The sequence below is a fragment of the Ranitomeya imitator genome, chromosome 2 (assembly GCF_032444005.1).
Source record: "Ranitomeya imitator isolate aRanImi1 chromosome 2, aRanImi1.pri, whole genome shotgun sequence".
NCBI lineage: Eukaryota > Metazoa > Chordata > Amphibia > Anura > Dendrobatidae > Ranitomeya > Ranitomeya imitator.
Genome location: NC_091283.1, coordinates 827912951 through 827937876, shown reverse-complemented (window position 1 = coordinate 827937876; position 24926 = coordinate 827912951). Strand labels below are relative to the sequence as shown.

The 24926-nt window shown below is 42.9% G+C and overlaps 1 protein-coding gene across 1 annotated transcript in view; it reads right to left on the bottom strand.

Moving 5' to 3' along the window:
- ARHGAP19 (Rho GTPase activating protein 19) overlaps positions 1–24546 on the bottom strand; it is a 60441-nt gene extending 35895 nt beyond the window's left edge. Inside the window, exons 1-3 of the mRNA XM_069754044.1 lie at positions 24458–24546; positions 17024–17289; positions 1190–1270 (exon numbers count right to left, since the gene is read on the bottom strand). Of these exons, the coding sequence (XP_069610145.1) occupies positions 1190–1270; positions 17024–17289; positions 24458–24504 (394 nt within the window). The 5' untranslated portion in view covers positions 24505–24546. The remainder of the gene's footprint in view (positions 1–1189; positions 1271–17023; positions 17290–24457) is intronic.
- Positions 24547–24926: the final 380 nt, after the last annotated feature.

Genomic DNA, 24926 nt, shown 5'->3' with positions numbered 1-24926 from the left:
GTATATCCCGGTCCACTTCAGAATTCATCCGGCTACTCTTGTCTGCTCTTATGTCATCAATAAACACAAGTGACCCAGTGCCATTGAAAGCCATGCATGCCCATGCCATCACGTTGCCTCCACCATGTTTTACAGAGGATGTGGTGTGCCTTGGATCATGTGCCGTTCCCTTTCTTCTCCAAACTTTTTTCTTCCCATCATTCTGGTACAGGTTGATCTTTGTCTCATCTGTCCATAGAATACTTTTCCAGAACTGAGCTGGCTTCTTGAGGTGTTTTTCTGCAAATTTAACTCTGGCCTGTCTATTTTTGGTATTGATGAATGGTTTGCATCTAGATGTGAACCGTTTGTATTTACTGTCATGGAGTCTTCTCTTTACTGTTGACTTAGAGACAGATACACCTACTTCACTGAGAGTGTTCTGGACTTCAGTTGATGTTGTGAACGGGTTCTTCTTCACCAAATTAAGTATGCGGCGATCATCCACCACTGTTGTCATCCGTGGACGCCCAGGCCTTTTTGAGTTCCCAAGCTCACCAGTCAATTCCTTTCTCAGAATGTACCCAACTGTTGATTTTGCTACTCCAAGCATGTCTGCTATCTCTCTGATGGATTTTTTCTTTTTTTTCAGCCTCAGGATGTTCTGCTTCACCTCAATTGAGAGTTCCTTTGACCGCATGTTGTCTGCTCACAGCAACAGCTTCCAAATGAAAAACCACACACCTGGAATCCACCCCTGACCTTTTAACTACTTCATTGATTACAGGTTAACGAGGGAGACGCCTTCAGAGTTAATTGCAGCCCTTAGAGTCCATTGTCCAATTACTTTTGGTCCCTTGAAAAAGAGGACGCTATGCATTACAGAGCTATGATTCCTAAACCCTTTCTCCGATTTGGATGTGGAAACTATCATATTGCAGCTGGGAGTGTGCACTTTCAGCCCATATTACATATACAATTTTATTTCTGAACATGTTTTTGTAAACAGCTAAAATAACAAAACTTGTGTCACTGTCCAAATATTTCTGGCCCTAACTGTATATGTATAACGTGTGTGTGTGTGTGTGTGTGTGTGTGTGTGTGTGTGTGTGTGTGTGTGTGTGTGTGTGTGTGTGTATATATATATATATATACACAACAACAAAAACTGAAAATGTCTGCGGATACAAAGAAAGTACAGGGCACTTACTTTTGTGCAGATATTCTATAAGCTGATAAATTTGTGCGATGCCTTCTTCTGTCAATGGCGCTCCAAAAATTATGCCTTTCTCTGGAGAAAAAGAAGCGGATTACTTTTGGCTGCACTTACTCTAAACATGAAAGGTGATCGAGAGCCGCCATCGCCTTTGATGTGCAGCAGCCGCAAATACAGGTATACAGCAAGCCAAGGATTACACTAGAAAAAGCGGCATTTCACATTAGGTTATTCTGTCCTGTGTGGGTGAAAATAAGGCGCACAGGAGGCATCATCCTGTATGGAAACGTTCTTACCCAACACACTTCTGCACCGAGCAAAGGGAAAGGTTACAAGTCAGCTACCGGGTGGACCCATCCAGAAACTACCCCAAGCCTTGTGTCACCGTCTAAACGCGATTTGCAATTCTGTTTTTATTTCAATAATTGTGATCTCTTAATGCTGCAAATTCAACAAATGTTGTTCTTTACAACCTATAAAAAGGTTTGGAAACTCTGTGGTGCAGAAGAATTTGGAACAGGACATTGAGGTTTTTTTTTCAGTTTTGAAAAAGAAACCGGTTATCATTGGGAGGTTTGTCCAATAAAATGTGATTTGTCCTCTAATGGTTGATGATTTGAGCATTAAAAGGACTCATCATTAACTTATATCTCACTGTCAGATTCCTCACATACCACCTGTCACTACTGACAGTAAATCATCTGCAATGCTGACCTACCGTTACGTCATTTTACGGGAAGGGGTTAATTAATTTGGTGCACTTTACTCCGGTGGATTCTGCATCAGGACTGTCTTACAAAAACCCAAGTGTAGATGAAATCTGCCCCGAAGTGTTTAGAAAAGTTAACACTTCGTACTATAAAATAAATCATATATAGTTTATATACCTTATATACCGCTACAGTAAGGGTATGTGCACACGTCAGGATTTCTTGCAGAAATTTCCTGACAAAAACCAGTCATTTCTGCCAGAAATCCGCGTGCGTTTTTGATGTGTTTTTTCCCAATGCATTAAATAGCAGGAAAAACGCAAAAAATCCGCAAAATTAATGAACATGCTGCTTTTTTTTTTTACCGCGATGCGTTTTTTTCACGGAAAAAAAAAATGCATCATGTGCACAAAAATTGCAGAATGCATTCTAAATGATAGGATGCATATGTAGGCGTTTTTATAGCGGAAAAAACCTGAACGTGTGCACATACCCTAAAAGTGTAGCCTCACACCGTTAGCTCGAGGTCGCAAGGATGTCATGAGCGTCATTAAATATTTTTAATTTAACACATGCCTGCACAGGTAAATGTGAATACCATTTACTTATATAATATATACATGGGGGGGGGGGGGCGAGGGGGGTGCAGAGTAGAAAATGAATCATGACGCACATTTTCCTGTGCAGGCATGTGTTAAATTAATATTCTGCGCGCATGATATCCTTACGACCTCATGCATATGTAAGGTTAGACTGTTACTGTAGCGGAAAAAAAAAAAAAGTTACTCAGCCCTAAGCTGAACAGTAGCTTTTCTTTGGAAACATTCTTACACTCTTACACGATCCATCTACTAAAGGAATTACTGTAACTGCAGGGGGGTCAGGGAAACCTCATCTTAGAAGGGACAAGGGTCGGCAGGTCAGGCCATTATACACACTGAGGGTCACACATGTAGCTATTTATTACTGCCCCCCCCCCCCCGATATAATGAGGCAGTAGTGGGCGAGAGCACATTACTAGATAGACTCTATAGTATCCAGCAGGTATGATACAAGGAGTGGGGGGGCTGGTTTTCAGCTACTACTTTAAAGATGTGAATGCAAAAATGCGTCAAAACAATATCTGTTACAAATTTACAAACGAAGAAACAAATATTTAAAAAAAAAACAAAAAAAACAAAAAAAAAAAACAATACAGTAACATTGTGGGTTATAGATAAAATTAGTGACCAAATGTACAGTTGGAGAAAGGTTGAACCTGATGGACGGAAGGTCTTGCCATCTCATCTGAGAGCGCCATAATATAGGGGCAGACACAGATTGCAGCGCTGGGCTGCGGAGTCGGAATAAAATGATCCGACTCCTAAAATAGATACCGTATTTTTCGGATTATAAGACGCACTTTTGTTCCCCCAGAAAGTGGGGGGTGCATCTTATAATCCGAATCAGTGCGCTGTGCTGTAGAGGGGGGGGGGGGGGAGCTCTGAAGTGGTGTCAGGGGGCTGGAGAGATAGCAGGAGGTCCTGTGCTCCCGCTCATTAGCCTCATGTAATATTCACTGCACCTGCTGTCCATCACCTAAGTGCTGAAGCCTGCGGAGTTGGTTGACAGGGGAGCAGTGCATATTACATGTGCCTGCACTCCCCCCCTCCCATCATGAATATGCCCCACTGCAGGCACACACATAGTTACATAGTTATTAAGGTTGAAGGAAGACTAAGTCCATCTAGTTCAACCCATCGCCTAACCTAACATGCCCTAACATGTTGATCCAGAGGAAGGCAAAAAAAAAAAAAACCATGTGGCAAAGAGTAAGCTCCACATTGGGGAAAAACATTCCTTCCCGACTCCACATACGGCAATCAGACTACAACATCATAGCCCCCCAGTCACTACATGCCCCCCCCCCCCCCCATCAGTGCTCCCAATTCTCCCGTGGTTCTTCCAGTGTGTGCCAACATCTGATCACGTGATCGGCACAGCACAGTGATGTCATCACTGTATGCCCAGGTCACATGATCTGATACCTGGGAAACAGGAAGTGCAATCGAGGAGCTGGGAGCACGGAGCCATCATCAGAAGGCGAGTTAAGGTACCTTCACACATAACAATTTCGTTAACGATATCGATGCAACGTCACGCTTTTTGTGATGTAGCAACGATCCCGCTAACGATATCTTTATGTGTGAAAGCGACCAACGATCAGGCCCCTGCTGGGAGATCGTTGGTCGTGGGGAATGATCAGGACCTTTTTTTGGTCGCTGATCACCCGCTGTCATCGCTGGATCGGCGTGTGTGACGCCGATCTAGCGATGTGTTCACCTGTAACCAGGGTAAACATCGGGTTACTAAGTGCAGGGCCGCGCTTACTAACCTGATATTTACCCTGGTTACCATTGCTGACAGTCAGTGCAGGGAAGCTTCTCGGCAGCAGAACGTGCATTAGCAGCACTCCTGCGGAAAGCAGTTTTAACCCTGTGGACGCCAGGGGACGTGACAGGCATCAGAATGTGAGTATGTGGTGTGTTTTTTTTTTACTTTTACAATGGACCCGTAGAAGTGCCTGTGCGCGAAACGGCCATCGTCCTCCCCTGTCACTCCCCCGTATACTCCTGCATCATGTTTGTGAAGGCTTAAGTGCTAAATAAAGGAAATTTTTAGCTGAAGACAGATGGTGAGTGCCGCATTTCTTTCTTATATCTGCTCATTTTTATATATTGATCGGGTGATTCTGCATGCGGCGATACCAAATGTGAGTTTGTTTTTTTTTTTAACCCTTCAATTTTCAATGGGGCGAAAGAGGGGTGATTAGAACTTTTTAGGTTTTTATATTTTAGTATATCCAGTTAAAAGATATGACAAACTGAGTGGTTATTGTGTGTACAAAACTGGGGAAAGTGAGAAACAGAATAATTCACATGCCTTGAGAGAGTGGTAATTCTAAATTTAATGTCAACATATTTTACACGGTGAATCCTTATGTCAAAAGGAACAGATTTGAGGGGTAAGATTTACCAATTTGCAAAGTTCATTTTTCCTTGGCCCCCCCCAATCACTTGCCATGAGCGCCAACCGCTGGGCCCTCATAGCTATCCGGCTAGGACAACCACACGGGTTCTCCTGCAGACCCCGCGCTGTCACGCCAACCCATTGTTGACCCATGGTCATGTGATTCGGGCACCGATAGACTGGATTAGTGACGCGCTTCCGGTGTCAGCATGTTAAATGCCTCTGTCAGACTGACAATGGCATTTAACATGGTAACAGCTGTGGGTGGATGGCGATTACACCCGCGCGGCTGAGAAGCACAGGTTAGCTGATGAAATCAGCCGACATGTACCGGAAAAGATGTGGGCTCAGACCTGACATACGCCGTACAGGAGAGCATAAGACAAGGGAAAAAAAACAATAGGCCTATTAAAGGGTATACATCAGTGTTGAATATAACCTATATTGTGAATGGTTATTAGGTTAAGGGGACAGTCGGTGAAAATACATAAAGAAAAAAAAAAAAAACAACCAATAAAGTCCCAGTACGAAAGATGGGATGGTGATAACGAGAAATACTTTATTGAAATCAGGTAATAAACAGGGGTGACAGAACAGTGATAAAAGCCTCAGCCTCTGATGAAGGTGTAAGCCGAAAGGCACGCCGGCGTGGACACCACTCGGATGAAGGCGCTCCTCTACTGGTGTAAGTCTGCTGACATTATTTTACTACCCCATGGCTTTCACTATTAGGTGACTTATATTAGGTCCATTACAACATGAGCACTGTCTCACAAATATTTATTTTAATACCTATGTACCTATAACATATGGACCTCTTTTATGTTGTTTGTTTAATAAACACTGACTTACGGCACTTGCACCATATTCATCTCTATAGAATTTACATATTGTTTTGATTTAGTTATACACTTTGCTGCACTTATCTCTACGATGACCATAACTTTATTGTGCCAGCCTTACTGGCTGCTTCCAGAAAAGCCTTACTATCTCAGGTGCGCCTCCCTGTTTTTTTTATATGCATTTTTACAGATGGCTTTTATCACTGTTCTGTCACCCCTGTTATTACCCGATTTCAATAAAGTATTTCTTGTTATCACCAATCTTTTATACTGGGACTATTTTGGTCGGTTCTTTCTCTCTATTTTCTATACGCCGTACATGTACAGCGCATATCGTGAAGGCATTAAAAGGGCTTGTCTAGGATTATTATTATAGCGCCATTTGTTCCATGATAATGAGGAGGGGTATACATAATGAGGAGGGGTATACATAATAAAAACAAGTACAATAATCTTAAACAATACAAGTCATAACTGGTACAGGAGGAGAGAGGACCCTGCCCGCGAGGGCTCACAAAATACAAGGGATGGGTGAGGATGCAGTAGGTGAGGATAGAGCTGGTCATGCAGCGGTTTGGTCGATCGGTGGTTACTGCAGGTTGTAGGCTTGTCGGAAGAGGTGGGTCTTCAGGTTCTTTTTGAAGGTTTCGATGGTAGGCGAGAGTCTGATGTGTTGTGGTAGAGGGTTCCAGAGTAGGGGTGATACGCGAGAGAAATCTTGTATACGATTGTGGGAAGAGGAGATAAGAGGGGAGTAGAGAAGGAGATCTTGTGAGGATCGGAGGTTGCGTGTAGGTAAGTATCGGGAGACGAGGTCACAGATGTATGGAGGAGACAGGTTGTGGATGGCTTTGTACGTCATGGTTAGGGTTTTGTACTGGAGTCTCTGGGCAATGGGGAGCCAGTGAAGGGAATGACAGAGGGGAGAGGCCGGGGAATAGCGGGGGGACAGGTGGATTAGTCGGGCAACGGAGTTTAGAATAGATTGGAGAGGTGCGAGTATTCGAGGGGAGGCCACAGAGCAGGAGGTTGCAGTAGTCAAGGCCGGAGATGATGAGGGCATGGACTAGGGTTTTTGCAGATTCTTGGTTTAGGAATGTGCGGATTGGCACCAATGTCTCTAAATAATGCCAGACTTCCATATTGAGTGCACTGATCTGAAAAAACGCTGTCACATAAAACCACAAAAAGGAGAAAAAGGAATCATAATAGCTCAAAAAACAATTGGCAAACTTACTTCAATGGATTATAAAATACAAATTGAGGTTTTCAGACTTATCACTGGTGAAACAGTAATGACAGGTGAGCAATGCCATTTCGCAGTACATCATTTATAAACTCCTATATGTCATTATAATTTCATAGAACTTATTTTTTTAATACATAAATTTATAACTTCTGTATATATGTAAAATTGAGTATTTAAAAGACAATCTACCTGTCTCATGAGTTCGTAAATTTGTTTTTTCACTCCATAAGGCCATTATATATTTTTTCTTTTTCTTACACGTGGATTAACTATATCAAATGTTATTCAGAGTGCACATCCCATAAATCAGAGAGCACTTATCTACTATATAATTGTCTAAGGGTCACTTCCATCTTTCTGTCTGTCACGGATATTCATTGGTCGCGGCCTCTGTCTGTCATGGAAATCCACGTCGCTGATTGGTCGTGGCTGTTTTACCGCGACCAGTCAGCGACGGGCACAGGAAGAAAATGGCCGCTCCTTCCTCCCCGCAGTCACTGCCCGTCTCCCGCATACTCCCCTCCGGTCAGCAGTCACACAGGGTTAATGGCAGCGTTGACCGCGGTGCAACGCACTCGGTTAACACGGCTATTAACCCTGTGTGACCAACTTTTTACTATTCATGCTGCCTATGCAGCATGAATAGTAAAAATATCTAATGTTAAAAATAATTAAAAAAAATTGTTACATACTCACCCTCGGTTGGCCCCCAGATCGAAGCGACCGGTTACTGATGCTCCTCACGACGCCCCGGTGACCGCTCCATGCATTGTGGTCTCACGAGATGATGACATCTCACGAGACCGCTACATCATCTCACGAGACCGCAATGCACTCTTCAGATCGGAGTGCACGACGAGCATCGGTAACCGGCCGCTTCGATCCGGAAGGTGAGTATGTAACTATTTTTTATTTTAATTCTTTTTTTTTTTTTTAACAGGGATATGGTGCATACTATGTGGCTGGGCAATATACTACTTGACTACGTGTCTGTGCTGTATACTACGTGGCTCTGGGCAATATACTACGTGGCTGGGCAATATACTACAATACCCGATTCGTTAGAATCCGGCCATCTAGTAAATTATATCAGCTTATTATTTACATCTATAATCTAATATCATGACTATTATAAGCATCAGGTATATAATGAATCACATGCTACTAAGTGGTTGCTCCTAGGATAATCTACAACCACACAACATATTCTCTTTACAATAGCACCCACAAATGTGAATCGTATAGGTGAAACTTTGTATCAATGTAAAGTAATGAAACGTATATCAGAACAAGTAATTACCCAGAGCAAAGTCCACCACAATATCTCACTACCCCAACGCACATTTTGAGTCACTTGCTTCCTCTTTCTACAGATAGAACAGAGCAGACTTATGCACCATTACAAACACTTTCAGATCTCATCTCACAGCAGTCAGTGTGAGGGGGTGAAATCTGACAGCTCTGCGAGATGAAATCAGGAAGTGTTTGTAATGATGCATAGCTCAGCTTGTTATAATTCTACACAATGGAATGATGCATAACTATGCAGCCAAACACTTTCAGATCTTATCTCATGTTGCCATCAGCTCTCACCCTCCCCCCACACCGACTGCTGTGAGATGATGTCCGGAAGTGTTTGTAATGATAGCTGAGCTCTGCTGTATTTCTACACCTGGTCAGGAGAGGAGGCCATGCTCATTTCTTCCCTGCATGATGGCTCCTGCTTATAATTAGCCAACTTCATGTAGGGGGGGGTAGAACAGGAGATGAAAAATTAAAAACCTCTTCAGCCGCTATCATAATGTGGCTAGTTTAGAATGTAAAAACTAAAGAAGAAAAAAAAAAAGAATGAATGAATGAATGAATGAATATGTGTGTGTGTGTATATATATATATAAATAAAAGAAGAGGTCCTCTTTAACTCATTCTGTAGACAGTCAAAGATGTGCAGGTAAAAAGCCTGTAAAAGCTAAACACTGACATTGTTATTTAAGTCCAGAAAAGTATAGCAGCGGGCACCGCTAAATTAAATTTATGTAATATCACCAGGGTGGTACAGTTGTACCCAAAAGCAGTAAATGTATAAAAGGAAGAAAGAAAAAAAAAAAAAAAAAAGGTACAAAAATAGTGCACTCAACCGGTATAGCAATATAGAAAATAGCTTTATTGATAAGAGAAAGTGCACATACATAATAAGAACATTTAAAAACACTTAAAACGAATACAAGGATTCAAAGTACCATATAGCAGCCAACATATAGTCTATCAAGATAGAAATGCTACCTGATAATGCTTTATAATTAAATAACGGATGAAGGCATACTATTCTATAATTAAACCACCCATAAGCAGTTATTATATAGTTATGATTATACACGAGTAAAGCAGACTAAATATAGTGTAAATCAGCAGGATCATAGACTACGTACAAAATAATTATGGACTCAATCCTGAATACATGCAATGCCAATATAACAAGTGTCACCCGAGGTTATGGTGATATAGTTAGAAGAATAAAAAGATAATATAAACTCACAATCTTCAATGTAAGGCAGCATGAAAGATCCCCACCTGTATAATATTCATCTACTATATAATTGTCTAGGGTCACTTCCGTCTTTCTGTCTGTGTCTGTAACGGAAATCCCTAGTCGCTGATTTGCCACGACCAAAATGGCCGCTCCTTACTCCCCGCAGTCAGCGCTCACACAGGGTTAATGGCAGCGTTAACGGACCGCGTTATGCTGCGGTCCGACGCACTCCCTTAACGCTGCTATTAACCCTGTGTAACCAACTTTTTACTATTGATGCTGCCTATGCAGCATCAATAGTAAAAAGATCTAATGTTAAAAATAATAAAAAATTATATGCTCACCTTCCGGATCCAGCCCAGGCCTTTCCCGATCCTCGCGATGCTCCGGTGACCGGTCCATGCATTGCGGTCTCGCGAGACCGCTACGTTAATAATAATAATAATAATTTTTATTTATATAGCGCCAACATATTCCGCAGCGCTTTACAAATTATAGAGGGGACTTGTACAGACAATAGACATTACAGCATAACAGAAATACAGTTCAAAACAGATACCAGGAGGAGTGAGGGCCCTGCTGCTCGCAAGCTTACAAACTATGGGGAAAAGGGGAGACACGAGAGGTGGATGATAACAATTGCTTTAGTTATTCGGACCAGCTATAGTGTAAGGCTCAGGTGTTCATGTAAAGCTGCATGAACCAGTTAACTGCCTAAGTATGTAGCAGTACAGACACAGAGGGCTAATACTGCATAAAGTGTATGAGAACATGATGCGAGGAACCTTTTTTTTTTTTATTATAAATAGGCCACACAGGCCACACGTTAACATCTCGCGAGACCGCAATGCACTCTTGGGAGCGACGGGCACAGTCCAGCCGCTCCCTACTCCCCTGCAGTCAGTGCCCCCTCTATACTACCCCCCCAGTCAGCGCCGGGCCGCCCACATAGCGTTGTAGCAGTCCGTTAATAGCAGCGTTAACCCTATGTGATAAACTTTTTACTATTGATACTGCCTATGAAGCATCAATAGTAAAAAAGATATAATGTTAAAAATAATTTTTAAAAAATCGTGATATTCTCACCTTCTGTCGCCTCCGCAGCAGCTTTTCCCTACAGCTCACGATGCTCCGGTCCCACCGCTTCGCTGATCAGTCGCAAACAATCAGCGACATTGCCGCGGGATTTAAATCCCGCTTCGCTGATTGGCTCGGAATCTAATATTAAAAAAAAAAAAAAAAAATAATAATAATAATAATTATTATTATATACTCACCTTCCGGATCCAGCCCAGGCCTTTCCCGCTCCACGCGAAGCTGCGGTAACCGCACGTCATCTCGCGAGACCGCAATGCATTCTTGGGACTGGAGCGTCGCAAGGAGTATCGGTAAAAGTCTCGACTGGATCCGGGGGGCCGACGGAAGGGGAGTATATAACTTTTATTTTATTTTTTTTTTTAAACAGAGATATGGTGCCCACATTGCTATATACTACGTGGGCTGGGCTATATTTCTCTGCTGTATCTGTGCATCATGAATCGTGGTATGTGTTAAAGAGGGGGGCCCACTGAGACTCTTTCGCCCGGGGCCCTCAAAAATCTGGAGCCGGCCCTGGCTTCACTGATTGTTCGCGGCCGGCCGCGAACAATCAGGGACAGTCCGCCCGCGAATTGGCGCAGAATTTGAACCACGCTTCGCTAATTGGTCGCGGCCGGCCAAATCCTGTGTATAAATTGCATTATTCTGAAAACTTCATAAACTACATACCTATTCTAGAATACCCGATGCGTTAGAATCGGGCCACCATCTAGTAACTATATAACAATGGCTTATGGGTGGTTTAATTATGGTATAGTATGCCTACATCCGTTATTTAATTGTTAATTAAGGTAATGTCCACTATTTTTCCCTGAAATCTGTTATAGTTCAGCACTTAGCACTTTGTCTCTATCAGCACTGTGCAGGGTCTGGAAATAACCCTGATGGTTAAAACAATTGTGTTCTTTGAATTAATTTACACTTCAGCACTTTTTTGCATATATTGCACATCAATTTTGGAGTTTTTATTATTTTTTATTATTGTTTCCACATTGTGTCACTCAATTTTTCAGGGAACCAATATACCCCGATTGTGGGTAATACTTACCTTGCACGGATATATAAATAATTATTATTATTGTGCGGTTGGGTATCCGTATATTCATTTTTATATGCCGTCCCGTGCTGCACACTTTTTTGTATGATTGTTTTGTATTTTTATCGTATATTTTTTAACGGTAGTTTTTTATATATTGTATCGCTGCTTGATAATTAAATAATAAAAGAATATATCTTGATCCAGTCTGGTCTTCCTGGTGCATCCTTTGGTTTGGCGATTGGTTTTGGTTCTTGGTTTAAGTGGTCTCCACTTTTTTACTCAAAAGACACCCGGGTGAGCTAATATCACTATATTTATGATTGTGATACTGATTTATATATAGCCTTTATTTTATTTGGGCTGTTCTTTTGTAATTATAATAATAATTTTTATTTATATAGCGCCAACATATTCCGCAGCGCTTTACAAATTATAGAGGGGACTTGTACAGACAATAGACATTACAGCATAACAGAAATACAGTTCAAAACAGATACCAGGAGGAATGAGGGCCCTGCTCGCAAGCTTACAAACTATGGGGAAAAGGGGAGACACGAGAGGTGGATGGTAACAATTGCTATAGTTATTCGGACCGGCCATAGTGTAAGGCTCGGGTGTTCATCGGTAATTTTCTCTAACGTTATTTAATTGTGAAGAATTATCAGGTAGCATTTCTATCTTGATAGACTATATTTTGGCTGCTAAAATGGTACTTTGAATCCTTGTATTTGTTTTAAGTGTTATTAAATGTTTTTTATTACCGTATGTATGTGCACTTTCTCGTGTTATCAATAAAGCTATTTTCTATATTGCTACCGGTTGAGTGCACTATTTTTTTTTTAATTTAAGCCCAGTAATGAAAATTATTATTATTAGCCCATAATATATGCATTTCAGGAAAAAAAATAATAATAAAAAAAAAAAAAAAAAAAAAAAAGTCCTCAAAAGGTGTCCGCATTCTTTACAGGGAGAGAACGTACCTCCCCAAAAATAAGGCTTCCAGAATTTACACAAGTTGTGCATCTTAAATCCAGTACCATTGTGACAGTGAGGGATACAGCAGCTCTCCGCCATTCAGTCCAGACTTAATGGGAACCTATCACCAGGTTTCGCCTATAGAAGATACGGCCACCGCCTTTCAGGGCTTATACACATCATTCTCTAATGCTGTAGATAAGCCCCGATCCGACCTGAAAGATAAGAAAAATAAGTTTTATTATACTCACCTGCGGGGCGGTCCGGTCCGATGGGTGTCGCAGGTCCTGGTCCGGCGCCTCCCATCTTCTTGTGATCGCTCCCCGGCATTGGGCTCCTGTGCAGGCGTACGTTATCTGCCCTGTTGAGGGCAAAGTACTGCAGTGCGCAGGCGCCGAGCCTCTCTGACCTTTGCCGATGCACTGCAGTACTTTTCTCTGCCATCAACAGGGCAGATAAGTACGCCTGCGCCGGAGCCGGAAGACAAGAAGAAGACGACATCGCATGAAGATGGGCAACGCCGGACCCGGACACCCATCGGATCGGACCGCAGCGGGACCGCCCCTGGGTGAGTATACTCTAACCTCTTTTTCTCATCTTTCAGGATACATCGGGGGCTTACTACAGCATTCCAGAATGCTGTAGATAAGCTCCTGATGCCGGTGGCCTTAGCTCATATACGATTTTTGGGGTGACAGACTATCTTTAAGATCACAAACAAGAAATCTATGCAGAGTTGTAGACAGCAGGAACGAGAGCCAGAACACATTGTAATGGTGGAAAAATGATATGTTAATTTTGCCCTTTACATCATTTACTCTACGGATGAGACAATCCTACGCTGTAACAGAATCTCCAGTGAATGGAAGTCGTGTTTGATTAAATCCTGCACGGATGCGAAGTAGGCATTTCCCTACATGGGAGCAATTTATGTGCGTGCCTTTAACTCGAGAGTGTGGTGTATTAATGTAGCTCCAATTAATATAACATTTTGTAATATAAGAAGCCATTCTTTGTCACAGCAGTGAAACCTGAGTGTAAGCAGATTGTTATATACTTCTAGGGTTTCTATAATAACTGGAGCGAAATATGAGACGCATTTAATATAAAAGGACAGGAAAAAATAAAATAAAAATAATTATACCCCGCGGCTCGTAGCGCACAATAGCAGGAGCCACTTTACCGCCGATGTACAAGAGGACCGGTCAGGCGATACTGAGCATGTGTGACCACCGACACTGGGCACAAGGTGGACGTGGAGAGAATCAAAATAACAGCAGGGGGCGCCATAACAAAACATGGATCAGCGGTCCGCAGAGTGAAGCTGGGCATACACTTTAGATACTTGCACATGTATATTGATAGAAAAGGGGAGAGGCCTATATCCACTGAAAAAAGGAGCAGACAGATTTTCACGATCTGTCTTTTCCTCTATATTTGCTTGGGAAGGAAACGAGGGAGGCCCCATACACTGTCAGCACAATTATTTTAATTATTTTTATTTTAATTAATGAATGCACGAACTCCGCTATTGCTGTAAAAGTCAAAAACGTAAGAAGGAGAGAGTGAAAGCATCGCTGATTGGCCTCCAATGTCACATGAGCCCAAAAGAGCCAGTACCGACACTGGAGATGAGTATGTGTTATTGTTGTACTGGGAGGGAAATAGGGATTGAGAAGAGGGGTTTTCTGAGTGGTGCACAACCTCTAATGCTAAAGGGGTGCGGGGCCTTTTTTTTTTTTTTTTGCAGTACACAGATATTTGGCAGAACCCTGTAAAGGCAGCAATTCATGAAATATATATGGCCTAATGAAGGATGTACATCTCTGTCCTCCACTGGGTACATTGAGTAAGGCCAGGAGCTGGACACTCCACACATGACAGGTGTTAGCTGCCCGATTCACACGATACACCCTGGGTACTTTAAAGAAGTTCTCGGATCCAAAATAAAAAGTCTGCAGTCACTCTATGCGACTGCAGACTTATAAATCCCTCCAACACACACACTGTGCGCTGGGACACCTGGGCAGAACAACCAGTGGGCACAGCCTAGTTCCACCCAGGGTGGATAAAAATCAATGTTTTTTTTTTTTTTTTAAATCTAAAAAAAAAAAAAAAAAAAAAAAAAAAAAAAAAGGGATTTTTTTTTATTTAAATCGGATTTTTTTCATTAAACTGCTTTTTGAGGAAAATATTTTACCATCCAAATGTTCTTCCAACATGAGATAAAGCAGAGTTGTTTAACTCAGTAGAATAAAGGCTGTATATGTGTAACATTCACAATGCCATGCTCTTCCAGAGGTTTCTGTAGGATTAGTGGGCAGTTTCTCTCCTATATTATCACAGACGCTCGCTTTACTTACGCAGTTCTCAAAACTGAATTTGACTCTTGAGTCATCTTCATCACCGCACTTCTCATGATGTTGCCTCATTCGCGCCACCAGGCCTTGCATCTCTTTGTTGCATCGTTTGCATTTTGCACGCATGCCTGCCTTACCGATAGGCGAAGGAGCTTCATTAAAATATTTCCAAACTGGGTCTCTTTTACGGCCTGCTGCCATTATAAGGAAAGAATGTAATAAACCTCAGATCGTACACCCAAACAGATCCAGACTTGTCTGTCTGTGGCTATGCTGCAGTATTGTGCTCAAAGTTTCACTTTCATTTTCTTGTCTGCTTGCCCTTCCTCCTCCTCACACTTAGATTCACATTCTTCTTGTGTTGTGCAGATCTATTCCACTCCAAACAATCAGAAACATATTGTCTAACTTCTTGGACTTGGCACTGAAGGGGTTGATTCTGTATTCATAGGTTTGTAGAACAATAGGATTAAGGTCTTTTTCTCAACTCTGTTCATGTTGTAACATTTTTGCCGTGAAGAAGAGGCTGGGACCTCTGCGGAGTCAAATTCAGTTAGGTAGAAACTTTGATTTAAATCACTGATTTAAATCAAATCCACCCTAGTTCCACCTGTACTGAGCGTGGCTGCACGCACTGGACGGCCGTGTCACTAGACGGGGCACAGCCTCGCTCCACTTGTACTAAGCGCAGCTGTTAGGGGATTCATCACTCTGCCGACACACAGAGTGACTGCAGACCTATCATTTTGGACCAGACAACCACTTTGACACTGCCATCTAAATTGTCAATCTGATATTGGCATTTAAATGGTCGTGATAACCATGCGCTCATGAACAATTGCGTGGTGCCAATAGGTTGATAGCAGCCAGGAGCCTCCTTGTACTGGACTTCATGACAGTGACACTGCAGATCATTATTTCTCCTATGCACTGCAGAACTTTAGTATTGCATTATAAGTGATCAAATGATTGCAATAGATTCTATAAATAAAAAAAATAAAGTTCAAAAATAGTAAAATATATTAATATTTTAGTTTTACCCTCCTTTCCCCTAAATGCAATAGTAAAAGCCTGATCTAATATACACCGGTATTTATATTACTTGCTTGTATAGCACCATCATATTCTGCAACAATTTACATACATCATCACTGTCCTCATTGGGGCTCACAGATTTAATTCCCTATCAGTATGTCTTTGGAATGCAGAAGGAAATCCGAGAACCTGGAGGAAATTCACACAAACACGGGAAGAACATACAAACTCCTTGCAGATGTTGTCCTGGGTGGGATTTGAACTCAGGATTTCAAACACTGCAAAACAAGAGCCCTAACCACTAAGCCACCTGTACAGTAAACAAATAGAAAAATAATTAAAAACACTTATTTTGATCACCACACTTCCCAAAAATGCAATTAAAAAGTAGGGATCATCACGAAGATTTGCAAGACAATGGCCTGGTGGCTGCTATTTAGCTCCCTGCAAACCTCTGACCGGCTGGCACATATGATTTGTATGCTCAGCATGTGACGTCGTTGTTGTGGTTTGATGCACACATGATGGCCGCCGAGATCTCAATCTGCGCACGCACAGCCTCCCGCGGGCGGCCATTTTCCTGAAGCCCCAGGAAGCCTGAAGCCCCAGGAAGCAGTAAACTCAATCTACGCACGCGCGGCCTCAGGAAGATGGCCGCCGCCGCCACCGAGAAACCCGTTATTCACCCGGCTCTGCTCTCTGTGGACACTGGGCCGCGGCGTCATTACACCTGAGGAAGGGACCCTGCTCAGGTGCACGCCGTACCGCCCACCGTGCCTTAGCATTGCTGCCGCCACACCACTGCCGCAACCAACCGGTAAGCCTGTGTTCGCACTCTAAGACGCACACACCCCCCCCCCCCCCCACCACCATTTTCCTCACAATTTTATGGGGGGGAAAGTGCGTCTTATAGTCTGAAAAATACGGTATTTTCCCCACTGCGTATATATTTGATTAACATGGCTATATACTTGTACAGACCTTTACGCTTCAGGAAGTTGAGTGACTTGAAGAAGGAAGCCGCTGCCCCGTTCGGTCCTGGGAGTTTTGGATCCACTTCTCCCATCAGCTCAGCGAACTCCGTCCCCGGCAGGTCTATCAACCTTGTGATGTTACTGACCAACAGCTCGGTGAAAACTTCTGGATTCTCGTGTCGGAGCTTTTCCACAAAGAAGTCCGGGTTGTAGATAACTGGCTGACTCCGCAGGGAGGCATCATTACAGATCACTATGTTGCACAGCGCCTCACTGAAAGGGACGGAAAAAAAAAAAAACATAAAAATTTTTATATAATCAATTTAATTGCTAAACCTGCTGACAGATAAATATTTGTTAAAGCGACCTTCTACCCACAATAGGACTAAACATTTCTGTATGCCATGTTCATTATGAGACAGATGCCACAGAGCAGAGAAACAGAGGCAGCGGCAACGTAACAGAGGCACCGAGAAATACAACTCCACAGCAGAAATCAGATGAAAAAAAAAAAAAAAATAATAAATTGGATGAGAACGAATGCTAGATTTGCTACTTTTTCTTGCACACACTAGATTTGGTGTGAAAAGATTCCCTTTAAAAGCAGTTTACCACTTTATCAGTAGCAGTTGCCAAATGCTTTGATACGTGTAAAATAACAGAGCCCCCCGGGATCTGGCTCTCAGCGCTGCTCTGGCCTCTGTGTGTGTTGGCTGCTGTGGTTATGTCCCTGCTGCAGCCAAAGCACAGAAACCGGAGCAATGGCAGAGAGCATAACCCGGAGGGTGAGCACCTGCTCTGTTATTGCTATGGGTCCAAAAACATTACATACTCTTTGAAAATCATGGCAACTATTAGCTGTACAACTCATAATACCAATTTTCCTGCATTTGACCCCAAACTAAAAATTCTCAACAAGTCACATCAACCTGAATTTAACTTCCTTCCCATCCCCCACCCACAATTTAGCTTGGTCCTGAAAGAGAACCTGTCATCAGGATGTTATACCCCAAACTATCGGCTTATATGTATTTTAATGCGGAGTAAACCCTTACCTTTCTGATAGAAATCCAATTTGCTGCTTTAGAGAAATCCACAGTTGAAATGGTATGCTAATGAGCTACAAGTGCAGTGGGCGGAGCATGCACTTGCAGCTCTCCTGCCTTCTCTCCCTATGCTCCACCCACTGCCTGATTCCGGTCTCTGGAACACGAGTCACCCATCAGTTAGAGATAGAAGGCAGGCAGGGGGCAGGCAACAGGAAGAGAAGGCAGGGGAAGCGCAAGTGCAGACCACACCCAGTGCACTTGCAGCTCATTAGCATACAATTTGAACCATGGATTTCTATAGAACGGCAAAATGGATTTCTACAAGAAAGGTAAGGATTTAATCAGCATTAAAGCACCTTTACATGCAAGCTGTTAGTTTGGGGTATAACATCGTGATGACAGATTCTCTTTAAAAGGAGCGTCTCACCTTCTGCAGAAGTGCACCCGCCACTCCTTGTGTCCAGCTTCACAGCAGCACTTACAATCTTTATTGGAAAGAGCTTGTAAACACTGCATTTTGGGCCACCACCGCGAGACTGCAGGCAACGACCCAAAAACAAAATCACTCCATTCAGGATTTTTAATAAAACGTACCTTTAACTTTGCATGTTTGTACAAGTACTTAGCAATTTTACCCATTAAAGAACATGGAAAAAAAAACCTTTAAAAATATCCTGAAACTGAGCGAGTCGATAATGCTGTAAGTCATTGGGGCGATGCTGTACTCTATATTTTGGTGCAATGAAGAGGAAAAACAACAATCTAAAAACACATGACAAATGAAAGCGTGTGATTAGTGTCTCTAAATCCCCATCACAGGCACGTTCTGACATCAATACGAGACGCCTCGGATCCTGTGTGACAAGCGGCATGACTTCCTACCGCTCCACTGAAGAGGATGATAAAGCGCTACGCCGGGTTTACGCCGCACAATACACGGGGAGACGCCACAAGACAAGATCAACACAAACAACTTGACCTTTTACATGTCATTTCTAAAGTGTTTTACAAAGAATATAAAAACACAGATCACAACACAGCAAGTGCACAGAAAGCAAACGCCACGTATTTAGCACAGAGCGAACACTGCGATTAGATCAGGCGGCATACGCCAGTGTCTAGGAATTAACGAAAAGACACATTGAAAAAAAAAAAAAAAGAAGCTTACAAGACTGCAGAAACCTTCTGGAGCGGCATTAATAAGGCTGGAAATGGATGTAAGTGGGGCTGTGCGCTACAGACGGGAGCCCAGGCAGCCCATACAAATTCCTGGCATACTGCTCTGCACAAAAGCACATTGTACATCCATCATGTACTGAGCGCAGTATATTAGGACGGAATTAAGGAGGAGAGTATTATAATTTTCTGTTGTACTATAGCTATGGAAATAGAGGAGCATTTAGCATATAATTGGGCTTCTTCACCATTTACCAAGGAGGATCAAAATGTCCTATAGCAGCAGTTTTACCAAACATATAAGAGGCGAAGAATGTGTTCCTAATAATCACGAATTTCATCCTGTACTATACCCCAGAGCTAGATATAGCTAGCTAGAAAGAGAATATATATATATATATATATATATATATATATATATATATATATATATATATATATACACACACACACACACATACACACACTGTACAGACCAAAATTTTGGACACACCTTCTCATTTAAAGATTTTTCTGTATTTTCATGACTCTGAAAATTGTACATTCACACTGAGGGCAACAAAACTATGAATTAACACATGTGGAATTATATACTTAACAAAAAAGTGTGAAACAACTGAAATTATGTCTTATATTCTAGGTTCTTCAAAGTAGCCACCTTTTGCTTTGATGACGGCTTTTGCCCACTCTTGGCATTCTCTTGATGAGCTTCAAGAGGTAGTCACTGGGAATGGTTTTCACTTCACAGGTGTGCCCTGTCAGGTTTAATAAGTGGGATTTCTTGCCTTATAAATGGGGTTGGGACCATCAGTTGTGTTGAGCAGAAGTCTGGTGGATACACAGCTGATAGTCCTACTGAATAGACTGTTAGTATTTGTATTATGGCAAGAAAAAAGCAGCTAAGTAAAGAAAAACGAGTGGATATCATTACTTTAAGAAATTAAGGTCAGTCAGTCCGAAAAATTGGGAAAACTTTGAAAGTGTCCCCAAGTGCAGTGGCAAAAACCATCAAGCGCTACAAAGAAACTGGCTCACATGAGGACCGCCCCAGGAAAGGAAGACCAAGAGTCACCTCTGCTTCTGAGGATAAGTTTATCTGAGTTACCAGCCTCAGAGATTCGAACTTGGCTTCAGGAAAATGGCCGCCGCGATCTCCATCTGCGCACGCGCGGCATCCCGTGGCCATTTTCCTGAAGCCCCAGGAAGCAGGAGACTACATCTGCGCACGCGCGGCCTCAGGAAGATGGCCGCGCCCACCGAGAAACCGCTGAATAGCGGCGAGCGCGCTCTTTTTCTACAGCTGGGCAGTGCATTCGGCACTTGCGCATGCGAGAAGCACTACGCCACCAACGGGAACATAAGCAAGATGTGGGGGAGAAACAGCGCTGTGACCACACCCATCTGACCTGACCAGCCTGATTGACAGGCGAAAAAGGCCACTTTTGTAAGGTATTTCGGCAGCATAGGTAGGGAATCAGGGGACAAAAAATACCCTATTGTAAAGCACAGTTCAGGCCCTATTTAACGGTATTTTTATCTCCTACTGAAAAAAACGGGGTGACAGGTTCCCTTTAAGAAGACATTTTGTGCAGCAGGCCTTCATGGTAAAACAGCTGCTAGGAAACCACTGCTAAGGACAGGCAACAAGCAAAAGAGACTTGTTTGGGCTAAAGAACACAAGGAATGGACATTAGACCAGTGGAAATCTGTGCTTTGGTCTGATGAGTCCAAATTTTAGATCTTTGGTTCCAACCACCGTGTCTTTGTGCGACGCAGAAAAGGTGAACGGATGGACTCTACATGCCTGGTTCCCACCGTGAAGCATGGAGGAGGAGGTGTGATGTGTGGGGGTGCTTTGCTGGTGACACTGTTGGGGATTTATTCAAAATTGAAGGCATACCATACTGAACCAGCATGGCTACCACAGCATCTTGCAGCGGCATGCTATTCCATCTGATTTGCGCTTAGTTGGACCATCATTTTTCAACAGGACAATGACCCCAAACACTTCTCCAGGCTGTGTAAGGGCTATTTGACATCGCTGATTGGTCGCGGCAGCCATGACAGGCAGCTGACGAGACCAATCAGCGACGCGGGATATCCGTTACGGAAGTTGCCTACAGAAAGACGGAAGTACCCCTTAGACAAATTATATATATATAAATTATACAGAGTAAATATGTTCTGTAACTTTAGTTTTTGTAGAGATCATTTCATATTACACTTGCTTAACTGCTCACAATAACAGTAATTTCACCAGGGGCGCCCAAACTTTTACATGCCACTGTACGCTACATTACTTATCCTGCTATTCCACTCCGGAGCTGCACTCACAATTCTGCTGGTGGAGCCATACATTACTTATCCTGTACGGATCTGCGTTATTGCAGCAGCGTGCCGTCACCTGTATAGTGTATCCTAAAAGGCTCTGCAGCCTGGAAATCGTGAATACAGCACATGTACAGGTATATGTATATTTACTGCAATCATTACTAACTGCTAAAGCTCAAATCTAGATGTGACTTAAAAACCGTGTTCCTAGGGGGACAGATGGACATTGTATCACACACTACATTGCATAGGAAGCAGTATAGGAGAGCTGTGTAATCCGGTCATGTAGCAGTTATCATTAAATAAATTAAATAAATAGGGCAGCACACTGCAGCGCCAAAACATGCAAACTTGAAAAAACGAAATTTGAACTGCATTACTGCACTAGAAATATGAAAAATGAGAGCTTTTAGCGCACAAAAATGGCCAATTTTATGTGTACCTCGTAGCCACGTTAAGGCATCTCTCTTATACGAGGTCCTACGTTTGACCTACCTCACTGAGAATAAACGTCTCCATCTGAACGGGTACATGTGAAACCTCTTCTTGGACTCAAATTCTCTCTCTCTGTGGAGGGGTATTAGGTGTTTTAATTATAGTAGGTCTAATACCCCTCCACAGAGAGAGAATTTGAGTCCAAGAAGAGGTTTCACATGTACCCGTTCAGATGGAGACGTTTATTCTCAGTGAGGTAGGTCAAACGTAGAACCTCGTATAAGAGAGATGCCTTAACGTGGCTACGAGGTACACATAAAATTGGCCATTTTTGTGCGCTAAAAGCTCTCATTTTTCATATTTCTAGTGCAGTAATGCAGTTCAAATTTCGTTTTTTCAAGTTTGCATGTTTTGGCGCTGCAGTGTGCTGCCCTATTTATTTAACTATATACGAGTTGGCGACTCTGGGTTCAGCACCTGTTCACACTCAGTCTATGTTTGGATGTGCAGGTCAGGTTTTTGAAATGTAGCAGTTATCAAGCAGCGGGTCACTGACCACTCCTGCCGGCGATTCAGCTGCTCCGCATCAACATAACATCTCTTCATCCTCTTCTGGGCTGCTCTGCTGACGTCACACCGATTGATAGCTGGCTCCCTGCAGTTAGGTAGAGGAGAGCCAGTTTTCAGTCAGTATGACATTGGCAGTCATGATCTGTCAACAGAACAAACCGGAAGAGAAGCAGCAGCTCTGTCGACGTGAGGGCAGCGGAAGTTTCTGAATCTCCAGTAGGAGCGGACTGTGACCAATCTGTGCTGGCAGAGATCTACGCGGGGGAGAACAGGCAGGTAGTTAGCAACTATGCTGCTCCCGATGTGTTCTTGTCTAAAGCCAATCTGTGAGCCCAGCAGCTCATTCGGTCAACATGGGCATAGCCACTTAGCTCAGTTACTGGCTGCAGTTCTTCCAGCATGAGGTCAATGATGCAGACAACAACAATGCTAAGTTCACACTAGGTCTTTTTGCTGTGCTTTTGTATGCTAATTTTCAGCTGCTTTTTTTTTTTTTTTTTTTTTTTTTTTTTTTTTTTTTTTTACACAATTCCAGCAAAACATATGAGATTTCAGAAATCTAACACACGCACTTTTTTGTCATCAGCGTTTTGTGCTTTGCATGGTTTTTCGGACATGGAGCGTTTTTTACCCATTGACTTAAATGGTGAGGGGAAAAAAAAAAAAAAACACACACCAAAACGCAGGTATCATTTTTTGCAGCATTTTTTTAGTGCCCAAACCTCATTCTTTGGAATAGGACTTTTTTCCCTTAATACTAAACTTTATCATCATGCAGATGAGACAAGTCTAAAATGGCAAAACTGCTGCAAAAAAAAAAAAAAGCAAAGCATCTAGAACGCCACAAAAACCTGCTTTTTTCTGCAACTTCTTTCCTGCCAAGAGATCAGATTTTGCTGCAGAAACAAAAATAAGCCTAGTGTGAAGTTACCCTTGGCAGAGACTACATGCTGGACCCGGGGAGGGTGTGTGAAGCTGTTTGTTTTGTTTAAAACAAACTGGAGGGGACCCGTGACGTTATCAGCCTCATACCCAAACCACTTGCAATATCCCATAGACTTTAATGTATTTAAAAAAAAAAAATAAAAAAAGTGGCCGCTCTGACTTCTATTCATTTTTTGTGATGGGAAAGATGTCAGGCGACGCAGGATTTCTAATTCATCACAATAACCAGATAACCGGGGACAGTTTAGGACGCTGCAAACCGGGGACAGTTTAGGACGCTGCAAACCGGGGACAGTTTAGGACGCTGCGAGTGTTTTAGTTCTATTTTATGTTCTGCAAAGGGATCTAATAATGGAAATAAAGAGCGGACATGAGACACCAGACATAGGAGGACCCCTATATATCAATGGAGGGGGGCAAGAATTGTAAAAATCTATGCTTGCGGCTGCAGCGTCATTCAGATGGAGCAGATTTGTGCAGTTTTTGTTTATTTTTATTCTTCCACCCTGTCATTCTGTGAAATCATGGCGGAATGACAGGGTATGCGGTAGCCATGGTAACAAGCTGCAGTACAACAGGTACATGATCCAGACTGCGACCCCTATGCACCCCCCGCTGTCCTGTCTGAGGCAATGAATGGCGCAGTCATGTGACATCACCGCGCAGGACGACACCTCACAGATTAATACAAAAATCCCATAAAGAAAAATACTGCACTTGTTTCCATTCGCAACCAATCAGAAAGCAGCTTTCATTTCCAACTCTGCTTTAGAAAAATTAAAGCTGCGCTGTGATTGGTTGTTTGCTATAGGCGTTATTCTTCAGTGTCACATCGCGTTATGCACGGCGACAGTGACCGGTTGTGTAACTTTTCATATAAAATGACTCCATGACGGGAAATCTCATCACCACACGGCACGCATGCTGCCACTCACCGCCTTATTCCCGGTTCTCTGTCACCCGCATCCTCGTGTGCTGCCATCTTGTTTTCAAATCATCCGCCGTCCTTTCGGACACGCCTCTTTACTTCCCTATTGGTTGAGCGTCTTCTTCCCTTCACTGCTGATTGGTCAATTTGAATATTCTCGCGCTAGAGGGCGGGACATGCAGGCGCTGTGTAGGAGCACCTCAGAGCGGAGGTGGATTGATTGACGGAGTCTCGCGAGAGGCTGAGCTGCCCGCTGCGGTGTGTGCGGACTCAGTCGGAGAGCGGCGGCTGAGGGAAGGGAAGCAATAAAGTCCGTGACCGCCGACCGGTGCAGGGAAGCTGCACGGCCGTGTGTACACACCATGGAGACTGCTGCATATCCCGTTTTCTGTGTAATATGGGGGAAGTAACCCCGTACACTGTATACACGTCCATTACTACACATCTCCTGCCTGTAATAATGATAATTTTTATGT